The sequence below is a fragment of the Paramormyrops kingsleyae genome, chromosome 23 (assembly GCF_048594095.1).
Source record: "Paramormyrops kingsleyae isolate MSU_618 chromosome 23, PKINGS_0.4, whole genome shotgun sequence".
Lineage (NCBI taxonomy): Eukaryota > Metazoa > Chordata > Actinopteri > Osteoglossiformes > Mormyridae > Paramormyrops > Paramormyrops kingsleyae.
The window spans coordinates 8,613,444-8,636,651 of record NC_132819.1 but is presented as its reverse complement, the minus strand read 5'-3'; the positions used below and the strand labels follow the sequence as shown (position 1 = coordinate 8,636,651).

Sequence of the window (23,208 nt, the reverse complement as noted above, 5' to 3'; positions counted from 1 at the left end):
ATTCAGTAAAGTTACCACCCTCCTCCACAGCCCAGGCTCCATCACCAGCATCTCCCCCAATGTCCCCTTATGGCAGGAGAAGAAGGAAAAGGGATGCACAGCATTGGAGAACCATGTGTGTTGATAAGTGTGAGTCATTGTGCCCCTGAATGATTCCATTTTCTTCATGAAATAGCTTCATCTTCAATGTGTATTTTGGTCTCGTGTGAAATTATTCATAACCTCAAGAGGATGTTTGCGTTTATATATAACTTTGAAAATGGAAGCACATAATTTAGATGGCTGAGAAGTTAAATTGGTTTTAAGGGGCAGGCATAATTGATAATAAGGTTTAAGTTTTGAACTGATGGAGAGTGTATGGAGGTAAATGGCTGATGTGTTTGTAGGCTGGTAAGCAAAGCCTGTCAAAAGAAACCCCCCAACACCCTCGTTTAATCAGTGTGAGTTATTTGCCAATTTATAAAACACAGATACTATACTGCTGCGTCACCTTAATAAAAAATCGCATTAGGAAGTATCGTGGAGTGAAATGACTGACATTCCACGAATACATTAAAGAGCAATTAATATCAGTACTGTAGTTGTCCCCTTCGCTCACGTCGTAATAAACCATACACTAGCGCTCGCTAGCCCCAGCGTCAGCTGTACGGTGACGCACTTCCGGAAGCTTTACATGGTAACTGTGGCTGGACTGACGCCGTCGGTACGAAGTGGGCAAGTCAGCGAGTCTGCTAGAGCAGCGGTTTCCGGGCTACAAATCCAGCAGTAAATATGGCGGAGGATCTACTGGAAGTGGTGGAGAAACTCCAGTCAAGGCTCACGGAAAACCAAGAGCCTCGGAAGGTAAATGTCGGCGCACCAGCGGGGGCAGATGCTCGCCGGGTGTGGGGGTCGCTGGGGCGGACTGGGTTGCCAGGCACCCTAAGGGAGCGATCCGTGCCCGTACTGGTTTTTAAAGATCACGTCACGGATTATATTCAGATCGCGACGCAGTTTAAATCAGCCAGATGGTGGAGGGGTTGTGTAAACACTGGCCTGTTAGTGAAGCAGCGCATTGCTTACTTATACCTTTTGCAGTTACATTTGGAGCAGAACAAGGCACAATTTATGCGACCTTTAATACGATGGGAGCAGTTTGGACGCTCAGTTCAGTGTGCTAATAAAATGACAGCCCCGGAGATAGGTACACAATTACAGATTGACAGCAGCAGAAACAGGCTAGAGTGGCTATTATATTGTATTGTTTTCTGAATTTGAAAATAATTCTCTGTACAGTCGTGTCTGAACGGTTCTATAAAAACGTCTTTTAGAAACAGAGCCCATTACATTTTCTCGCTGGAATAGCATAAAATATCTACTCAGACAAAGGGATTTCTACTCGGTTAGTCCCCAAGTGACCTGTTAGGATTTTTTGCTACCTGATAGTCTTGGTAAACACGTCCACATCTGATTCTTCTTGGCCCCATAAAGGACGCCCCTGATGACGCTGTGACTGTGCGTCAGAATGATAATAACGATAATAATAAAAAAGAGCCTGAGAAAACAGGTGGCTGCCCTTCGCCGACAACTTACTCTACAAAGAACAAGTTGAGGGAGGCGTAAAAACAATTTCCCCACGCGGATCAATAAAGTATCAATTATTATTATTATTAAAAGTGCTCCCCTCACCCAAGCTTCATGTATGAGAAGCTCAGTAAGTGGGGCATGTTATCATTTCAGCCGTAAGTGTGCAAGTGACATGTTAAAGACTAATACAAAAAGTCTAATACAAAATGTATACAGTTCTTAGGCACTGGCTTTATTGTTAGTTATAGACTCATGGTGATATATGCTATCCTTAACAAATATGCTTCACCAGGAGGAACGTTCTCTCATTCTCTTCTTACAGCTGCTGAAGACTCTGAAGAGGTTGGAGGGATTGCCTATGACGATAGATATATTGGTGGTAAGACGAGGGGATTAGGGTAGCACACGCACAGATAACACGCACAGAGAGCTCTCACGCACAGATAACACGCACAGAGAGCTCACACACACAACACAGATCACACACATAGATCACACACACATGGGATGCTGAGGTAAGATCGGAGGGTCTCTTCCTGCATGAAGGGATCCTTCTGTTTCACCCGCAGGGCTCATTAACATGGTAACATAATAAGCTGTGGGTTCACATAATCTGTGCAATCAAGGCTATGTAATGAGCTGAAGACTGATTTGTGTATATCATTATTATGAGAGCTTATTTATTGGCCATATGAGTCTAACAGGCAAAATTCCCACAAACTGGACACAGGCTACATATAGGCAGAAGTTAGGGATTGACCTTTGGAAACTTCATCTTCTCTTCCTTTTATGTCTGTTATTTGACAGTGTTTCCTTATACACAGCTTCCGGTGTTTCCTGACATTTAAACGCCATGCTTAAGGCTACGACCTGACAACCTCCTGGGGATACGATCCTGCTGCCATCTTGTTGCTAGTTCTGTTCTTTACTTTGTGAAATTCTGGTGTGTGTGTGTCCCCCTCCCCCCCCCCCCCTTTGCAGGAGACCGGGGTCGGCAAATCCGTGAACTCCTTGAGGAAACATGAAACTGTGGGACCAATGGCCAAGACCCTGGTGGCTAGATGGAAGATGTTGGTTCCGCAGCCTGTGGAGAGGTGGGCTTGCACTGGGAATGGGCGGCCTGGTGTTTGTGCCTGCTGACGAGCAGTGAGGCTTCCAGATGAATCGATGGCCTTTCAAATTTACTGCTGAAGCAATTTACTCGCCTGTTAGGTTCAAGATTATTACAGATGGTTTATTTAATTTAAAAACCTGTACTTAGAAAACTTATGGAAATATATCCTTTAATCAGGGTCGATTGTTAAAAATATTAAAATCCTCAGAAATGTGTCTTGTCTTGGCTACCTCCTCGATTTTTATCAAATGCAAATCATTTGCGTGGAATTGACAGACATTGAACTGAAGTGCTGTAAAATAAATGCTTCTGTGAAGCGAACATATGTATGCATTTGAATAATCGCACAGGCCTTCGCTGCCCACGCTCCAACTGTGCACACCAGCTCCTCAGAGCGGCCTGCTGATCGTATCATTGTAGGACGATACATTATTTGTAACACTGTTTCAATTCTGCCGTCCCAGACCACCCGCCGGCAAGGAGGCAAGGGGTCACACACGGGGAGGTGAGAGCGGGGGCCGCAAGCGGCACCGAGAGCCGTCTCCGGAGCAACCACAGTACGAGGATGAGCATCAGGATGAGGAAATGCTGGATCACCAGCAGCAAGAGGAAGAGGAGGAGGAGGAGGAGGGAGGCTCGCAGTATCACACTGGCTCCCCCTCGTCGCCTCTACATCACCAGTACAGCCCCCAGCGCGTGCACCGCGGGCACCATTCAGATGGCTATGAGAGCCCCCACGCGGAGGAGGAGGCTCTGACCCCCCCACCTCGCAAAGAGGTCCGGCACTCGAAGCAGCACAAGGAGCCAGGCAGGGCCCAGAGCTCTCGCGGCGACCGGCGGCCAGAGCGCCGGCATCAGCACGGCCAGAAGGGCGGCGCCGAGGGGAAGAAGCGCAGCGCGGAGGGCGACCGGCGGCCTGGGGCCACACACAAGTCCTCCAAACACGGTGTCAGGGACATGAAGAAGGAGAAGAGAGCGGCGAGCGAGGGTGAGTGCGTGCGTGTGTGTGTGTGTAGGTGTGTGTGCGCATGCCATGGGGTGCCCAGTACCCAATTACAGGTTGTGAAGGGTGATCGTTCACTCCATCTGCGATCGCTTCAACAGCCCCGTAACCAAAATAATGTTCCCACACCCTGAAGCCGCAGTCCTTCCCCTAACCTGACTTTGTCTGTTTGTTAATCCCATCTCCTGATCCCAGATTTCCCATTTTCTCTGCCTTTAGCTGTGTCGTGTCCTGCCTGTTCAGCTACAGTTCAGCTGTATCTGTAAGATTTCAGCTGATTCCATGCCACAGTAACTGAGAGAGAAAATGTCGGCCGCAATGCTGCATGGACCCAGCGGGGCGGCGCTGTTTGGCAGTATGCCTGGGCATGCTCACATGCCCAGACTTCTCTCCTGGAAATCTTATTCTGGTGCCCTGAATTTCTGATACATTCCAGTTTGTTTTTTTTACAGTTTTAGCTTTGAGACAGAGTGACACGTGTGATGAGCTCTACTGTCTTGGGCTGTTTTCACTGTTTTCTTCCTTCCCTCCCCCTCTCGGCATTTGTTTTAGCCCCGTCGCAGGACCGTCGGCCTTCCCCAGAAGTGCCACGGGGTGGCGACAAAGAGGAGGCATACGAGGCCCCGACCATGTCCTTCGAGTCGTTCTTGACGTACGACGACCCCACACCGAGCAAGAAGAAGAAGAAGCCCTCCCGTCCTGGGCACACCGCTGCCCCCCCCGCTGCACACGCCACGCCCCCCAAACCAAGCAAGACCAACGGGATGAGCACAAAACGTCCTGATCCGCCAGCCGAACCCACCCCCACGCCGCCCACCCCAGAGAGACGCCGGAAGGTGAGTCGGCTCTTGCGTCAGTCTGGCTCATTGCCAGCGATGCTTTTGCTCCTCTCACTCTGGCCGCTGTGAATGCTGCCCCATCTGCTCCTCCTGCCCCCCCCCCCCCCTGCCCCCAGGTTATCGACGTGGTTCCCGCTCTCCCCGAAATCCCGCTGCCGGCCATCCAGCCCAACTACCGCCCCCTGCCGTCCATCGAGGTCACCCCGCTCTCCCCCCAGCGGCGGAAAGGTATCACCTGTCTCACCTGTATCACCGCCTCCTCTGCATCTGGCTGTCTGTGGCCATTATGAAGCTGATACTGGGTGGTGTTTTTTCAAACTTGTTATACTGCCTACCACCATTACGGTGACACGTAAATGCAGAGATACCTCTGCTTATCACTAGAGGGAGCTCAAGTACCACTAGTGGTACACATACCATAGCTTGAGAACCGCTGCCTTAAGGTCTGTCTCAGGTTTGACTCCCCTACTGTCTCCACCCCTACTTTCTATTATAGTTCCAGTATCGTGTGATGAGGAAGATGCGGGCTTCACTGGCCGGCGCCTTAACACCAAGATGTCGGTGTATTCCGGCGCAAAGACGACCTTCCTGCCAAAGATGATAAGCCTGTATGAGCAGTGCATCCGAGTTCTACAGAACAACATTGACTGTGAGTCTTGCTGCTGGTCACATGACCCTGTTGATCTGGTTTTAACACGGCACAGTTTTGTGTTGACAGTAGTGAGTGACTGTGCTGACAGTAGATCTGCCATGCAGTGCCCTGTTTGTTGGTATATGTGTGTCAGTAGTAACTGGTATGGCACATTACATATACGCACTAATAACGAATAACAGTGAAGGCTGTATTTTGTAAAAGTGACTATGGATTTTGACTTTTGTATCAGTGTCATTTATGTGCAACATTTATATGATAACATATTGTTGCATTATGGACTGTGCACTAATGGGTGTGTGTGTGTGTGTGTGTGTGTGTGCGCCCTAGCAATTGACGAGGTGGGGGGTGTGCCCTACGAGATTCTAGAGCCTGTTCTGGAGAGATGCACTCCTGAACAACTGTACCGCATCGAGCAGTGTAACCAGGTACCACAGACACACACGGACACACACAGACACGCACATGCGCTCCCTCCACACCTGTTCAGCTCACTGCACATAGGGTAATGTTATGTGGTGAACACAGCCCCGTATACCGCAGCGTTATGCCCTGTGTGTGTGACACAGCTGCAGAGCAGCACACACGGCACGTAATGCGGAATAACGTGGTGTGCAGTGAATGTGCACAGCAGCGCCCCCTGTGGCTCCTTCCGCAGTGCTTCATGGAGGAGACGGATGAGCTGTGGATGCGGCACTGCCAGCGCGACTTCAAGCACGGGAGCCCGCAGGAATACGAGTCCTGGCGTGAGATGTACCTGCGTCTGCACGACGAGCGCGAGGAACGCCTGCGCATGCTCACGCAGAACATCAGCTCCGCCCACGCCAACCGGCCCAAAGGTACTGCTAGGGCCTGCCTCCCCCCACCCCGGGGGTCACCCCGTGCAAGATGGGAAATGCAAAAAGTAGCATTCCAATGTACCCATACTTGTACTCATGCAAATGGCAGATAAAAGATCATAGCATTTCACCTCAATCGCGTCTCGGACAGGCCGGCAGGTGAAGATGGCGTTCGTGAACTCCGTGGCGAAGCCCCCCCGTGATGTGCGCCGCCGACAGGAGAAGTTCGGCACTACAAGCGGCGGAGGGGCGTCTGGCTCCGGCAACAGTGCAGCAGTTGGCATGTCTGCCCCAGCTCAGTAAGGAACCTTCTAGAAACTCTGATGGGGGTGGAGGTCATATTTTACCTGCTGCAGGCAGACGGATGCTTCTGGGTGCCTCTCCTCCCCCATTAACCCCCGTATAACATAATGGGAACACTTTCTTTTATCAGAATGCGGACAGCTACCCTCTGCAGCTCCCAGCCTGGTGACTCCGGCGGACCTGCCGAGATCAGTCTCCCCCCACCTCCCCGCTTCTCCACTGGGGGGCATAGCAGTTCGGGGAGTGCCCACAGCGCTAGAGACAAGCCACAAGTCAAGAGTGAGTGTCACGGTCGCGGGGCAGGATTTGGGATGTCTGTGTGCCCGCGTCTCTGTCTGTGGCTTCATGTGGCCTGTCTGTCTGCCTTGCAGAGATTGCCCCCATGATGGCCAAAACTATCAAAGCTTTCAAGAACAGGTTCTCTCGCCGATAGAGGAGGGATCAACATGAGAGAGAGAGAGAGAGAGAGAGAGAGAGGAGGTGGAGAAAGAGTGGATCCCGGCGGCGCCCAGACTCTTTCCCTTTTAAATTTTAAAATGAAAAGCGACACAGGAGATGAGCAGTATGCTGCTTTTACAGACGCCCCCGCCTTCCTGTGGAACATCGTGTCCTGCCTAGTCACACGGGCACCACACACACACAGACACACACACGCACACACAGACAGACATACACACACATACACACACCGCATTCACTCATGGGCGCATTTCAGATGAAACACAAACCCGCTCGGATCGGCCGCTATTGGGCAGGTTTGTACCGTTTTGCCATGTGCTTCACCTCACTTCACCATGGTGAAAATCACCCGGGTGTCTCTGTGTCTCAGAGTCCATTGTGAACCGAGTAAGAGGGAGTGTTAGTGAAAAATGAATAGGAATAGATGGAGAAAAGTATGGTAAGGAGGATTGGGGGCGGGAGGGTAGGCATGGGAGTGAGGTGACGCGGGGGGGGGAGGGGGGGGGGATATGGGGGGTTTGAAGGTTTTTGGAAATGATGTCAGAAGAAAAGAGTGAGCTTTACTCTACTGTATTTATTTCTGTAACGGGGCCCCGTACTCTGAAGCTGGGTCCTGTGATAGTGGATCAATATAGTAATTTTAATAGATTTTAATAAATGTTATATGGACATTTTTAATAAAATCAACCAGTTGCCCTCAAAGGGATTCTGCAGTCATTGATTTGTGTATTTTCTACATTCAGTTTTAATTCTTTTTTTATTATTAATTTCCAGGACATGGGCTTGGGGATCGTGGGGGGCGAGCATGTTCCTTGGTGTACAGGAATATTTGTAACCTGCCTGATAATGATGCAGTTCTATTAAAGAAGACACACAGAAATGTACAGCATTCATGAGTGGCGTTTAGAGAGAGCTTTGCTCAGGTAATCTTATGATGCATCGGCGAATGTTGCTTATAAACAGTCTCCATGTTTAATTTTCATTTTATCTTCATCAAACTATGATGAAATTGGATACTTCTGCAAAATGACAAGAATATATTTAAAACATAACTTAGAAACCTGGATTGTCAGTCCCCCATCATGTTGTTGTTACTGTCTTTTAAACAGGGGGTATTATTATGCTGCAGGCCTAATCCAGTTTGGATGCTGGGTATGATTTTGATGTGCTGTCGCTTTTTTGCAAGTTCACCACCAGTACTGTAATTGCATGCAATTTGACTAAAAACCGCAAGGTGGTGCTGCCGTGCGGTTTCTTGGACATTGAACGTGGAGCCTGGGACCAAACCTTGATCGTAAGGTGGTTGTGTGTCACTCGTCTTTCTTGATGAGAGAAATGGATGCTGATAGACTGCATCTGATGAATATTACGCAGTCTAGCTACCCCAAAAGAGGAATCTTCCTGTTTCTACGTATGGCGACAGTAGATTAACATTTGCTACTGTTTACTGGTGACATGCTGAAACATTTTCACAAAGAATAAAAAACACTGTCCATAAAATGGCGATTTTGAAATCGAATACAAAATGAAGCCCTGAAAGATGGGTAGAACTTTGTACAACCTCAGCATTTAAGTACAATATCAACTTTAGGACTTTTAACGATAGGGGAAAATAATGCGAAGAGCGAAATGTTGATTGGAGAATTACAGTCACGTGTCATGAAGCTTTTTCCAAGATCACGTGGGCAGAGTCGAAACACGCTGTCTCGTTTTGCTACTCTGCAGTTTAGGGAAGCGCAGTGGGTAACGTTATTGGCGTCTGTTAGTCCCAGAAATAACGTGGTGTCTTTTGTGACTTTGTGTCATGTCTGGTCACGGCCACGGCCACGGGGGCCACAGTCACGGGTGTGGATGCGAGGGTGAGCACGAGCCAGCGGAAAGGGGCCTGGAATACGGGCTCTACAGGCGCATTGACATCGAGAAAGTGCAGTGCCTGAACGAGAGTCGTGAGGGCGATGGTAAACTTGTTTTCAAACCTTGGGATCAACGCACCGACCGAGAAAAGGTACCGGTGATCAGCTGATTAAGTTTAAGCTCTTACTCTGGAAGTACTCTTTATACTTCTCTATATAAATTTAATATATTGCGCCTATAGGGATCGTGGCGTATTGGAAAATAAGGGACGGATGGGAACTCTAATTGTGCTTGTGTTAGTGCAACTGCGACGTCACAGTAGCCATTTTGGCTCAAGTGTCACATTTTCAGACTAATGTAGGCCTATTAAAATACAATATAAAGTTAATAATTTTGATAATGCACAATGCATACAGAATCTTGGAATATGTGACCTGTTAGTTTTGTCTTTTTTCAGAAAGCAGCTGAACTGTATGGGAGGAAAGAAAATGTGCTTTGAGATGAAACTTGATGATCTTTTGCTCCTCTCCTCCACAGTATGTTGACAGCGATGCTGATGAGGAACTCCTCTTCAACATCCCGTGAGATGCTCCGACACGCATAGCCGTCACTGGCATGCTTAAATTGGCATAGTAACCGTAGTACATAGTGTTTTTTCCCCTTGCCCTCTCTTTCTAACAGAGTGGCATGTTTGTGTGTATTTTGGGTCCCCCAAGATTCACCGGCAGTGTGAAATTGAAAGGGATCATCATTGCTGGCGAAGATGACGACTCACACCCTGCTGAGATGAAGCTGTGAGTGGTGATAAAGCATTGGTCCATCTGACCAGCTTGTCTGTTTATGACAGCTACTGTTTATTAGAACAGGGACAAAGAAAAATCTACTTGGCAAAACAAAGACAGTATTTTACTCTGATTACTTAGGCATACAGGAAAGGGGTTTGTATTTTGAATTGAATTTACTGTGCCTTTCGTTAATGCTAACCTAAGCATCGCTAATGAAATGTAGCTGCAGATATTAGTTTTGCACACTGCTAGTCTCCCTGGATGTGAGTGTCAGGCAGATGTCCGCAGCCTGCCAGCCTGGCGCAGATATGCCCGTCATTGCCGCCGTCTCACTGTGATGCCGCAGCATATGTGAGTCCTGGTGTCTGAGCTCTCTCGCTCCCAACAGGTACAAAAACATCCCCCACATGTCATTCGACGACACGGGCAGAGAACCTGAGCAGGCGTTTCGGCTCAACAGGGACCCGCTGGCGCAGCTGGAGTACCCGACTAAGTGAGGTGGCGCCCGTGTGTACTCTCACATGATGATGTAGTGGGTCACATGACCGTGCCAAGTCCCCCCGCTAAATGGTCGTGTGTTATTAGGATAGTACATGCAGCTAATAAAGAGTGAGTGTGATATAACAATCATTGTTTTCAGGCACCCCTAGCTTCGGGGCTAATGCTGGGAACAATTAACCCATCCATCCGCTTTTTATTTTTAACCCCACACCCCTCCGAATGTCAGCGCCCCCAATCCCATCATCCCGTATGCTCTCCCCCCCCCCCCCCCAGGATTGCGCGCTTTTCCAACGTACAGCACCTGTCCATCCACTTGTCGCGGAACTTCGGGGCAGAGTCCACGCGTGTCTATTACATCGGCCTGCGTGGCGAGTATGCAGAGGTGAGGTGAACGCTGCTGTTTCCTCATTGTCCTGGGCCTGCTTCACCCTTCACTTTCACACTGTTGTCTGCTTATACCAGTTTTGATCTGAAGTTGTGCTTCATTGGTTAGGTTGACACTTTTTTCTTTTCCCTCAAAAGTGCTTAGGAATCAAACATTTGTTAAGCATATGGGGAGTTTGATTCTGTATCTCTAACTACTCTTTTTATATTCCGCTAGTGCCCCCTACTGTTTGTCCTATTGCTCCCCCCCCCCCAATTTCACTGTGTTCCTCCAATCACATGTCAGAATAGAACTTGAAACTATTGTCCTTTTACATCGAACTCACAGGCTCACAGGCACGAAGTGACGATCTGCAACTACGAGTTGGCAGCAAACCCGGCAGATCACAAGGTGGAAACACTCACTCCACAGACGCACTTTATCTCCTGAGGAAGATAAAGATTATCAGGGTGAGAGAAAGGAAATGCGAAACGTGATGCAGTGGGGAGTGGCAGTTGAGGCAGAAGGATGAGAGAGGCGCGTGAAGAAGCTGTAAGCAGGTCTCACCAGTCCAAGGCTGCAGAATGGATTTTTGCCGGATATTTGTACAGCGCCAAATTTGCTGCATAATTTATAATAAAGGGTGGTCGCTTCAGTGTTTCCATTTTTGCTGTGAATGACTTGTCACATTTGGTTCATGGATATTTCAGTCCACAGAACACACATTGAAATTTGCAACTTGGCCCATTTCTGTCTGTTCGTTTCACTGCTGCAAAGCCGCTTGAGTGTATTTTGCAAGAATATAACGTTATGTGTACTGAACCTGTTTTGGTGTTGAATCTAGTTCCTTAACCACCATGCTCCATTCAGCCCATGCAGTTTTCTCGTCAAGTAAAATTACTGCACAATAAAACGATAGGATTTGTGCTAAAATAAACGGCTGTTTTTTCCCTTCTCGTGCATTTTCATTGCGTCCTTACTCCCACGCGCGCAAAGCACCGTCTCGTGGTCGTGTTGCGATAGGAATGCTGCGCTGTATCCAAACTGGCTGCAGCGGAGCTGCGGGACCGGCTTTTATTTATTGCTTCCCAGCCTCTGCGACGGCGCTTTATGTCATGTCGGAAAACATTGGGGGGAACTCTGACGTCACTTATATTCAAATGCCCCAAAACTAACAATATTAAATAACGGTTGGTGCATGTGCAGAGTCCGTGTCACACCGTGGAAGTGCCGCATCCAGAGCGAGTCGATTGAACTCTTTAATTTATTAGTTAATGCGGTTCTCTGGCGAAACACTACAGGTTGTATATATTTACATGCATAATCAACATATGTACCCACTTAATATCATATAATGCTCGTTTCATTATACCCTTTAGGATATTCAAATATTGTTTTAAGAACGGCACGTCAATTGCATTCATAAAAACTTTAAAACATCCTGGTATTTATGTTTATTTAAAAAGACATGGGAATAAAAATCGAAAACATCTGATTTGTTGTTTTGTGGTGTGGTGTTACGTTGTAGAGATTGCCGGCTTGTTTCTAAAAGAATAGTTTTGTTAAATACACCTAATCGCACTGTTATTGGTGATAGTTCGCAATGGCCGCCGTGCCGGAGCCGCGGTCGGAGGGCGTGTGGGCGCGATGATCTCACTCGGGTCTGCGCCGCCCCTCTCCGGCACCAGTAGCGGAAGTTCCGCTGTGATCTGGGATAGTGAGCGGTGAGTACACGGTTCTGCGCTAGCGGGCCTCGGTGATACATTGTAGTTTCGTGCCGATCAGACTGACGCTGACTCGGAGCGGCTCTCGCAAATAGGCAGGTGGGCATCGGGGAAGCGCGAAATAGGAAGTACAGGCTCGAAGCAGACTTTTTACCGGATTGGGTTGGGATAACTAATGAGCGAGATTACAGATTCGGCTGTATGGCTACTGGTTCATTGTCGGAATGTGCTGCTCTGCTGTGTTAGAAAGGGCTCTTTGAGGGGATGTAATACCCTATACGCGTTTGATTCAATGTAACTCATCCGCGTGACATTATCTTGTGCTAAATTTTTCCACCCAAATGACGAAGTGAAGCTCCTCATCCATTCCGATCCTCATTGTTTCTTCCTCCCCTCCCCCTCTTCCTCTAAATCCAGTGCACGGTTAATATTGTATTTCAGAGTGTGCAGTTCCTTCGTGCCGCTGTCAGATCCAAGGGTCAGTCTGTGTCCCGTCCACCCCGCGCGTCACCGTGCGTGCGAAATAACATCAGGTGCGCCGTGTGTTGCATGCTTTATGGCGCTTCTGTTCATCTCGAATTTTGTAAGCTGTCCAACTTGGGGCTCCTTTAAAACATCCAGCTGTAATGCAATTGCCTCTTTTGTTAATTATACGGTTTGCGCGATACTGAGTGGGCGTAGGAACCGAGAGGCGGCTTGACAATTCTAGGAAACTGATGCGAGCACAATGTCTTTGCTGTTCTCAACTGTTTACATCTTTCCCCTTATGTCGGTTTTTAGCCGACTGTAACACTTTGTTCTTTAAAGTGCGGAAAAGTACTGAAGAGGGGAAACTGTACCATGTGGCGAGCTATGGATTTAGTTTCGTAGCTGTGATGGATCGTGTCAGTCTGCTTTAGCAGGGAGGTGGTAGTAGTCGTGGCGACTAACGTATTTCTTGAATGACATTTTTAAGCACTTTGATTTTACTCCCAGCCATCGCTGCAATTGACGTTTAATGGAAATCAGATGAAAGCTCGTGATTTCGATGCCTGGATCAGGCGCACACAGTGCATCTCTGTATGCCGCGAGACGACCATGAGATCCCCCCCCCCCCCCCCGATAGCAATAAAAACGGCATAACTAAACATCACTGACGCCGAATTCAATTACCCGTCTCCCAGAGCCATTTACAAGGAGCTTATGACGGTATAACCTTTAATGAGGCCCGTGAGATAGAAATGGGATGCAAGGCCGATAGTCGTTTAGAGTCAAAGGAAACCTGCATCCGCACCGTCATGTGCCTGCATGTTTGAGGCAGTTGGAAGGTTTTATACATTTTACACTTTGTTTCATCTGGTTAGCTGGGGCTTGTCTTCACTGTGACCTACAGTTTAAGCCACATGTTCTGGTCGATTACATGAGCAGGGCCCATGATTCCTCCATTGCATTTCTCTAATTATTACTACAGCATTAATTGCAGCTGCTTGGCATTGCAGGAGCATCTGTCTGATCGGAGAGCTTGGTTGTGAAAGAGTCCATCGCTGATGCGGGGGCTGTTTGCCTGGTACTTGTCATGGTTGCGCATATGTACAGTGATTTTCAGGCACACGGCTTGAAAAATAAGCAATTTAGCCGAAGTTAGCAAGTCGAAGATGCATCATGTTGTTTACATGGGCCAGGGGAGGGAAAGAGCAGCTAGAATCTGTCCAGCGTCTTACATATTCTGTCTCGTTCCCCAGCGGCGTGAGGTGTTGTGGCACAGCAGGTAGTGAGGCGGTTAAGGATTTTTTTTGTAAATTAAACTCCCAGAATATTCCCTGCTGGCCCTCCCATAAGTAGCGCACGTTGGCCTCGCCTTCTGCAGCGTATGTGAGTACAATTTCAGTGGTTAGCTTCCTGAGTCACTTTGGATGTAAGCAGAGGAGTGAAGCTTAAGTATTTTTTTTGGAATGCAGTCCAGCAAATTTTATAATGTGCTTCAATTAGCGCTTGGTTTAGAAAGGAGCCGCTGGATGAAATAGGAGCTGAATATGAAAGGGCAAGTGAAAGGAAAACGGCACCGAATCAGGGTGGAATATTCCGGCATGTTCGGCTCTGCTGCTCCCAGGGTCATTGAGATGCATGCACTCTCTCTGTTCTCTGTTCTGCCTCTAACAGTGTTTTTCTGAGCTTGCTCGTCCCCCCTCCCTTTCTAACCCCCCCCCCCCCCCCATCTGTCTCCCCCACTTTTTACACACCTCTGTTTCTTAAAGGTGTCATTTTAAGGGTGGATTTACTCACTGTGACTCAGTATCAATAAATCACCCACTTGCTTTGGTATATAATATCTCCCCCCAATATTCCTCTTCAATGGTTCCCCTCTCATCCTGTCTTAAAAATACTATTTTATCCTTCAGTGGCTTATGTTCCTGCTTACCTGGAAGCGCTGGTATATTGATTGGCACATCAGTAAGGTACCTTTACATAGTAACATGGTGAATACAGGGTAGTACAGGTGACACACACTTCAAAACTTGTTTCGTTTTAAATCCTATGGATGTCATAAATGGGAAATCTAGCGATGTAGTTGGGGCTGCATGATATCACTTCGCAACATTTCCGTGAGTAACATTGCCGTGTTTATAAAACAAGGAGATAAACCTACCTGAAATCAACTGTAGCCAAATAGAACTTGTTATATCTACCAACAGAGTGTGTCAAGTTGGTGGTGTAGCTGTTAGCTGTGTCAACAAGCAGGGCCAGCAAACGCAGTGTGATCGCGCATGTGTGCGATATATATATCGTCCAGTCCTACAACGCAGTGTTAAAAGTTAAATCGCACTGAAACAGTCATTGGAACACCATTTCAATGATTAATAGTCCTACACTTTCTAATATATGTCAATTTTCCTGCATTTTTGCTTATCATGGGTTATTTTTCTCTTGTGCCTTTGTTTTGTTAGTTAAAATATAACCTTGTGGGATTCTGTTACAATTCACTCATTTAGCAGGCAGTTCTGTTCAAAGCTGCATGCACGTCATTGTCAGCAAGTATGCGGCAGATGCGGAAGTCAGCAGAATGGGTGACTCCTGTGGATGATTGTTCGTTTCAGTTCGGGGGAAAAAATTTGGTTACAATGAAGCATAAAGGAGTCAGTTTCGAACTTGTCAGTCTTTTATCCAAAATGCAGCATAATCGAGCATCTAGATGATGATTTTAATACTGGTTTGACCTTGAGGTTCATTTAGTCCAAACATTTAAAGGAAATTGACGATGACTGTAATTGGGAAAGAATCAGCGTTCAGTGGAAGCATGCAGGGTGTCTCTGCCTGCTGAATCGTTCACATTCAGAGAGGGTTTGTAATGTAGTTCACACAAGTAAGCACTCTACATGTGACCAGTTGGCATGAAGATCTTGGTGTTATAAAAATGTTAATTTTAGAGGGATATTAGATACTACAAGGAGTTTGTATATACTCTGTTAAATTCCTGCACTACGCGGCCAAAGAAATTACTTCTGAACTTGGGTCTTGAACTTCGTTAGGGGTCATTTACATAATACATTCTTCTCTTCTTTAACGTTGATAAATATTGCTAAACTGCAGCTTTTGGCTTAATTGTCATGCATGAAAAGCCTTGTTTAGGCATTTTGTGGTATGAAAGTTACAAACGCATATGAGCTCTGAATCTTCCGTTACAAAGACATACTTTACCTCCTTTTTTCTGTCTGCCCCAACCTTTTCTTTTCTACTTTATGCTTCTTGTTTTGACAGAAATGTGGTGAAGGAGGAATGTAAACTAGGGAGACTCCATCCTCATCTATTAGTTATAGTACTATGGTACTCTTTTCTCTTTATACCTGTACAGAAGTGCTTCGGCCAGCTAAAGGACTCACACTGGTTTGCTGGTGATCAGAATAAACTGGTAGAGCTACCAGGTAAAGTGGCTCTGTTATTAGTAACATGGGTGCTTCAGTTAGGCAGTTGCGTAAATAGATATGCAAGGCTGCAAATCAGCAGCTTTGATGCCTCATGACGTTCGTGGAATGGAGTAACTCATGCAGGGTGTGACCCTATTGTTCTAAAGTTTTTTTTTTTTCCCCCCCCTCTGAATTTTTAGCACCCCCTACAGTGTATGTGTGGCAACAACATGTCTGTGCCGCCGCTTGCTGAGGCCGTGACGGTATCGGGGTTGGAGAAGGAGACCGCTGCGGTAAGAGACCAGCTGGCTGTCTGTGTGGCACTTTGCCACCGTGCTGCAGTGTAGGCAATGCGACTGCAGTTCGGCCTTCATAATGCAAATACCCTGGTATTTGCGTAGTACTATGTGTCTTACCAGCGGCTGCATCGTAAAGCCGGTGTCGTTTTTCCGTACCTTGATAAATGGATCTAGAGCAGCGTTTTCCAGTCCGGTCCTCGAGGACCTTCAGACAGTCCACGTTTTTGCTCCTTCCCTGCCCAGGAGCTGGGCGGAAGCAGAATTGTGGACTGTCTGGCAGGGAGAGGGGAGGGAGTAAAACCGAGGACCGGCCGTAAGTCTCTAAGGACCAGGCTGGGAAAAACTGGTCTAGGGGCAACTAAACAAAGCCCGAATTACTGGTTACTGCAGTTCTAGTTTTATTCTAGGTTAAGCAGGACTTAATGTGAACAGCATTGCAGTGTGTAAATTCCTGTGATAGAATCACTGCAGTCCCTAATATTACTGCTGATTTCTGCGTATCCTAGTGAATCCTTTCGACTTAAGATAATTGTCAATAGGAAACCAATCGTAGAATCAAGGAATTGTAACATCATAGACAAAATGACTGGCTAGATGTATCTTTTGCAAATTTAGTGAAATTAGCAGTAATACCATATGGATATGACTGGGTAAATTTTACTGGAAATGAAAGTTACCATTAGAATGTTTTATAGTCCCTGCAAGAACTTCCAGCTGAATGTGAGGGAGGATTATCGTGTTAACAAGTCTAACGTGAGATTTTCATTGTGTTTAAAATCAGCTTTTGGTCAAAGGAGCTGTCTTTCTGAAACTAGAATGCCCTGCATTTGGAGCTAATGAATTCAGGAGGTGGATCAGGCAGAACATAGTCAATGTCTGTGGATTAATCTTGAGAAATAGGTCGACGTGACAGGCTCAGAATCCACATTGGGCAGAACTAAATTCAGGGATGTATTTGCTTACATCTACAACAGTGTATTTGCAGCAAGATTTTGCGAGCAGAGTTTTGTTTTGTGATGGTGTTTTCTGCAAATACATAACCATCTTTATGCTGTACATAAGTTTGTGATATTGTATGTTTTAAATAAGTGGCTAAAATAAATGTCCCACCTTTTTTTTTTTTAACAATGAGAGCTATGGTTACAAAGGAATTGCACCGGGGTCAGAGGGGGGGTCTCCCTGTGTGTATTTTGACTGGAAGTTGTCACAATCGACTAAAAGTGTTTTGGTGATTGACCAGTTGGCGATTAGTCTAGGATATACGTCTCCAGCCAGAACCAGCCTAGCCAATCCCTAAAATTTAGCTTATCTTTTTTAGTTTATCTTTTTTAAAGTATGTAACCTTGGTTTTGGTACCTCACTCTGAGGGTAGAAGCTGACCCATTGTCAGGGCCTTGATGTATGCAGAGCTAATCGCATCCTTTCTGTGATCCGTCTGAGCCGATACACTGAGCTTTCTGTCCTGTCTGCAGGTGATCTTCCTCCATGGGCTTGGAGACACAGGGTGAGTCCTTGGTCCATCTGTCCAGCTCCCCCCCCCGCAAGTTGACACTGACGGTTTTGGCTACAGTAGCTTTAGCAAAGACAAAGTCAAATGTCAGGACAAGCTAACAAACTAGGGAAAAAAAACAAGGCAAGCAGATACAATAAAACAAATGACTCTGATTCTTTCTGGTTATTTAATTGTAGTTAAATATGTAATTCTGTAACAGTAGGAAAACCTCTACACAGCTGTTAACTTTGCCTCTGTTCCTTGTGTCAGGGAAGGTTGGGCGGAGACCTTGATGTCGATCAGGCTGCCATACATCAAGTACATCTGCCCTCATGCGTAAGTCTGATCATTTTTGTAGTTCCGTGTGTCAGTCTTTGCCCCCACCCCACGCCCCGCCTGCTATGCTGACCCCGTCCTGTCCCCTGTCCCCTGAACTAAACGCTTCTCTCTCTGTTCATAGGCCCCTGATTCCTGTCACCATCAACATGAAGACGACGATGCCTGCCTGGTGAGTGTGCATGCACCTGCAGGCCTGTCTGCTTCTTTCTGTCGTTCATACATTTTTTTCCCCCAATTATCTAGTTATTATTCTGCTAGGTTAAATGTTTCATTTGATGTTGGCACTTGTGTTTTTGTTTTGCCATCTTGTTTTGTGTGAGACGAGCACATGTGCAGGGCAACGATGGTTAACCCTAAATAAAAAAGAAGCTATTGTTAAGGATCATGTAATTGCTTTAAAATGAGATAAAGTGAGGAGTGTGTGTGTGTGTTTCAGTGTAATCAGCATTGTTATATTTTTCTCCCGCCCCCCCCCCCCCCCCCCCCCCCCCCACAGGTTTGACCTGATGGGCCTCAGCCCTGACTCTCCAGAGGACGAGGCTGGCATCAAGCGAGCAGCAGAGAACAGTGAGCAGATCCTGTCTATGAGCTGGACGTGGTGCGCTAGGCGCTCCCCCATAGCTAACACTTATCTCTCTCGCTGGCAGTCAAGGCCATCATAGACCACGAGACTAAGAACGGGATTCCTGCCAATCGTGTGGTGCTGGGCGGCTTCTCTCAGGTGGGCCCGCAGTAGCGAGCAGCTCCTCAGCTCAGCCATTAAGACATTAGAATAGTAAATAATAAACTGTACTATTGGTTAAACTATTTTACATCATGTTAATAGCTTAAGCATTTTTTTTTCCTGAAATGAGTTATTCTAAGTCCTAATGTTGAGAAGTATTTAATGCAAAGTGATTCAAATTCATATTCTTTTGGGTATGGAACACTCTAATGATATTTAATAATTATTTCAGCACATTTATCTCTATTTTACATTCCTGTCAGTCTTGTGTGGGGAGCAAATTGTCATGTTTGTTTCTGTATTTATTTATTTATGAGAACGTTCACTATGCTTTCTAATGATGGCCAAAAGGACACTTCATGAACCATTTGCAGTATTTTCTGACCCCACTAGATGGCGCTTTTTGTTCAAAAATGGGCTCAAAGCAAACCAAGAGCACCATCTAAGGGGGTCAGATAATACAGTAAATGGTTCACAAAGCATCATTTTGGCCATCACTAGTGTTTTTTGTGATAGTATGCATTGATGTCTCCGTTTCTCTCTCTCTCTCTCTCTATCAACCCGACTTTGGCCTCCTTGCCACCAGGGTGGCGCATTATCTCTCTACACAGCCCTTACCTGTCAGCAGCAGCTAGCTGGTGTGGTCGCTCTCAGCTGCTGGCTACCACTACACAAGACCTTCCCTCAGGTTAGAGTTCTGCTTGGCAGGGTTTTATCAGGAAATGTATTTTTCACTGGTTCCATTGTTGACTTTCAAATATACATCTGAAAGATTTTTTGTGTATATATGTGTGTAATATATATTAATAGGGTATGTTTTTGTGGTCAGTTGCCATCTGCTCCTCTGTATGTGGGCAGTGTATGATCTCAGGGTCTGCAGAGTGATTTCACTGTTAGTTACTCCAGGGACTGGCTCACCCTGCTATGTCAGTTGTTGCTGCCTGCTAAACAAATAAAATGTGAATATATGTGCTTAAACCTTACTGTCTCCCCCCCAGGCAGCGAGCGGCAGTGCAAACCGGGAGACGCCCATCCTGCAGTGCCATGGGGAGTTGGACCCCATGATTCCCATTGTGTTTGGAGCACAGACTGCAGAAAAGCTCAAGACTATTGTCTCACAGCAGAAAGTCACCTTCCGCACCTTCCCTGGCCTTCCGCACAGCTCCTCCCCTCAGGTTGGTGTCTCTGAGTGTGTGTAGCTTGCCCTTCCCTGGCCTTCCGCACAGCTCCTCCCCTCAGGTTGGTGTCTCTGAGTGTGTGTAACTTGCCCTTACCTGCCTGCAGCTAACCCTCTCCGCGGCTTCTAATATTTCCCATCTTTACTGACTTAATGTTTTGTTTTGTGAAAAATACCCTTACGAATGAGGCCTGCACGGTATCACATTGTGATTATGTGGCACATGCGCAATGATCGCACGGGCTTCAGATGACGGACGTAAACGTTTGACCGGACGGTAGCTTTTTGGTACTATATGAACATTTACTTAGGCCCACAATTTGGTAAGCAGATTAGTAGTGCACCTAAAATATTAATGAGAGGTGTATCGTGATGGACAAAAGTTAATAATCTGTATGAATTCGTCATGTCCTTATGTCTACATGTCGGATTTTAAACTGCAAGAAGTATCGCCACACCACCGGCATCCTTTTTACCTTATTTATCCCCTGTATCTCCTCTTTTAAAAGATGTTATGGCTGCTGAGCTGTCCCTTTCTTCACCGCCGCTTCAGTGCTTATCACTTTCATGATTTTCCAAAACAGTAGCATGTGGCATGCTCTGCTAACCGAATTTCATAAACATTAGGATACGTCGAATGTATTCCGATTTACTACCTGGTGATTATTTCACACACACCATATAATCACGATCATATCACAATGTAATATCGTGCAGCCCTATTAAGAATGTTTTTTTTTTTTTTTGCGCATCTCTTAAGATTCTTCTCTGCGGCCTGTAGCCATGTGCCATCTGACACAGTCTGCTGTGCTCCTGCATCCTTCCCTTCCGCGCCACCCCGCACTGCACATGAACAGACCTTTTGTATTCCCTATATTTCTCTTGTGCCACAACCCAATTTATCTTGTGCCACTGGAGTTTCTTCTCCAGTCAATGTTGGCAACATGTACTGAGGCCCCCTAGAGGCAGATGTGCCACTTGGCAGAAGACGTCAAAGAGGAACGCACCCTGCCTGCCGGGCAAACTCCTGCACCTTGAAATGGCACCACAGTTTGTTTCACTTTAAAGGTGAATTCTGGGAAATGGTTGAAGTCGCTAATACTCTTCTTGCTCTCTGTTTTGCAGGAGATGTCTGCAGTGAAGGCCTTCATCGAGAAGCAGCTGCCCCGGATTTGACCTTCTTAATGCACTGTGAACCTATACAGTGATGTCACCTCCGACCTGCCATTCCCTCACAGGAAACAGCCATGAGCACCCTGCTATCCCCCCCCCCCCCACCCACACCCACACACACACACACACACACACCCCATCTATACAGTGATGTCACCTCCGACCTGCCATTCCCTCACAGGAAACAGCCATGAGCACCCTGCTATCCCCCCCCCCCCCCACCCACACACACACACACACACCCCATCTATACAGTGATGTCACCTCCGACTTGCCATTCCCTCACAGGAAACAGCCATGAGCACCCTGCTATCCCCCCCCCACCCACACCCACACACACACCCCATCTATACAGATGTACTGGTATAAACATACTGTGAACATGCACATTGTGCACACAGACTTCTCACATATATTTTTAGTTTAATTGCATACCCTTTCAGATCCATTCATAACCATGTTGACAGCGTAAACACTGTTCCTGCCGTCTGCAGACTCATGACATCCACACACACTGAAGTGCATACACCGTAACGACCGTGCATGCTCTGGCCTCATCGCTAACAGGGCAGCTGCCAGTTGGCACAAACACTCTTCCGGAACTCTCCTGCTCGATCTTGACCTTTCTGCCCCCCCGCCCTTTCCTGTTATGCTTCTCCCATTTTCACTCCATTGCTGTGTGTGTCTGTTTTTGTGTGTGTCAGTAACTGGGTCAGTTTACAGGTCACTTCCAGCTCATCAAAGCCACCTACCCGCCTGTCTTAGGTCTCGCTTTGGGTTTTTTGAGCAGTCAGAAGCCCTTAATTTCTCTCCCAAGAACTGCGCGCCCAGTCCGGTCTGGTTTGATCTCACTTGTGCGCCTGCAGGTGTTTCCCATGATGCACTGCTGCATCCTGTGATTATTATGGAGGTTGGTCATGTTGTATAACGGGTGCTTTTGTCTGTATTCAGATCTCATATCTGATATGTTTGAACAAATTTGAATAAAACAGACCTAAGAATTAATGCATATTAGCCCAAGTTCATTTCTCTGGATGCAATTTGGACCTTATTGTGCTACATCAGACATCTTGTGTTTGTTGATTTTTAAGCACTGTATATAGATTCGACTTCAGGTTCTCAAAATTTTGTAACGTTTGATTTGTGATTCCTTACTGTTTCTAATGGGGACACAAACCTGAAGTTTCTTGCTGGCTTATGCACAATACTTTTTTTGTGTCAGCTTACAAGACGCATAAATTCTAACACATTTGAATATCAGAAAACAGAAGGGCAGTAATTTTTTTTCCAATGTCCCTGAATTTGCTGGCCCTGTAACAAATATGTGTTTTTTTTTTTTGTTTTTTTTTTAAATATTCAATAACAACTAAACAAAACACTTGGTTGTATTTTTTAATCAATGAATAAATGCAGGTAATACCTCCACCAGTACAGAATTGCAGATTTGGCTCAGAAGACAGCTGGCTCCATTCCCCTTGCAAATGCCATGTATGTTTGTGTAATCAGGATCATTGGGTTGAACTGGAGATAGAACGGAAAGATGTAACCATCCTTTGCACAACAAACTGACCCAATGTATTGACACTCCCAGACTGGTCAAAGATGCAGTGTCACTCTGCATTAAATCATTTCTCACTATTTCAACTGATTTCTTAAAACACCTAGGTACAGATTGCATTTTGAGAAAAGTACCTAACATGAAGACAGGCTAGAACTTTTCTAAATAAAATCACTAATGTTAAACAGTTTGGATTGGATATGAATGTAACCACCACTGCGTGGGAAAAAATCAGGTATTTCATTGGTCCCTTGTTTGTTTCTCTCTTTTGCGCCCTAACATGATTATTGGTTCTTTTCCATTTGCAATTTGTGCTTGATGACACAGGAGGAAATCAGATCTGTGTTGTTGTTCCTTGGCTATTGCATTCATGTGTCTTTTCCTTCTTAAGTAAAGCTGGTTTCGTAATTATCCCACTGTCGTGCTGGGTGGTGTTACCTCTGCCCGTGGCTCTTTTTGGGAGACAGGATTATACAATATAGGGAAGTGGTGATGCTCTACAGGCAGGTGATGCCCGCTTTTACCCTTCATTTCTGTTGATGTTCTTGAGTGGCCAGACTCA

The 23,208-nt window shown here is 46.4% G+C and overlaps 3 protein-coding genes across 8 annotated transcripts; all 3 read left to right on the top strand.

Moving 5' to 3' along the window:
- The first annotated feature begins 668 nt into the window (after positions 1-668).
- On the top strand, positions 669-7,261 carry eloa (elongin A). Its single transcript, XM_023831980.2, has 12 exons — positions 669-843; positions 1,889-1,945; positions 2,548-2,660; positions 3,145-3,668; positions 4,236-4,519; positions 4,639-4,750; positions 5,019-5,171; positions 5,505-5,602; positions 5,833-6,013; positions 6,165-6,312; positions 6,447-6,595; positions 6,688-7,261. The coding sequence occupies exons 1-12, from the start codon at positions 772-774 to the stop codon at positions 6,747-6,749; spliced, it is 1,953 nt and encodes a 650-aa protein (XP_023687748.2). The 5' UTR covers positions 669-771; the 3' UTR covers positions 6,750-7,261.
- Positions 7,262-8,089: 828 nt separating this feature from the next.
- On the top strand, positions 8,090-11,233 carry pithd1 (PITH (C-terminal proteasome-interacting domain of thioredoxin-like) domain containing 1). The gene is made up of 6 exons (XM_023831987.2): positions 8,090-8,780; positions 9,167-9,210; positions 9,346-9,423; positions 9,803-9,907; positions 10,189-10,297; positions 10,628-11,233. The coding sequence occupies exons 1-6, from the start codon at positions 8,580-8,582 to the stop codon at positions 10,727-10,729; spliced, it is 639 nt and encodes a 212-aa protein (XP_023687755.1). The 5' UTR covers positions 8,090-8,579; the 3' UTR covers positions 10,730-11,233.
- A 629-nt stretch (positions 11,234-11,862) lies between these two features.
- On the top strand, positions 11,863-22,093 carry lypla2 (lysophospholipase 2). Of its 6 annotated transcripts, none has more exons than XM_072705805.1 (11): positions 11,960-12,003; positions 15,833-15,902; positions 16,085-16,177; positions 17,656-17,687; positions 17,946-18,011; positions 18,136-18,183; positions 18,511-18,581; positions 18,662-18,735; positions 19,325-19,426; positions 19,737-19,913; positions 21,041-22,093. In XM_072705805.1, exons 3-11 carry the CDS (start codon positions 16,100-16,102, stop codon positions 21,089-21,091), a joined length of 699 nt encoding a protein of 232 aa, XP_072561906.1. In that variant the 5' UTR covers positions 11,960-12,003; positions 15,833-15,902; positions 16,085-16,099; the 3' UTR covers positions 21,092-22,093. The 6 variants fall into 6 exon arrangements, with proteins under 6 accessions (XP_072561903.1, XP_072561906.1, XP_072561905.1 ...); XM_072705804.1 differs by having other exon boundaries at positions 11,985-12,102; XM_072705802.1 differs by lacking the exon at positions 15,833-15,902 and having other exon boundaries at positions 11,863-12,003.
- The last annotated feature ends 1,115 nt before the right edge of the window (positions 22,094-23,208 follow it).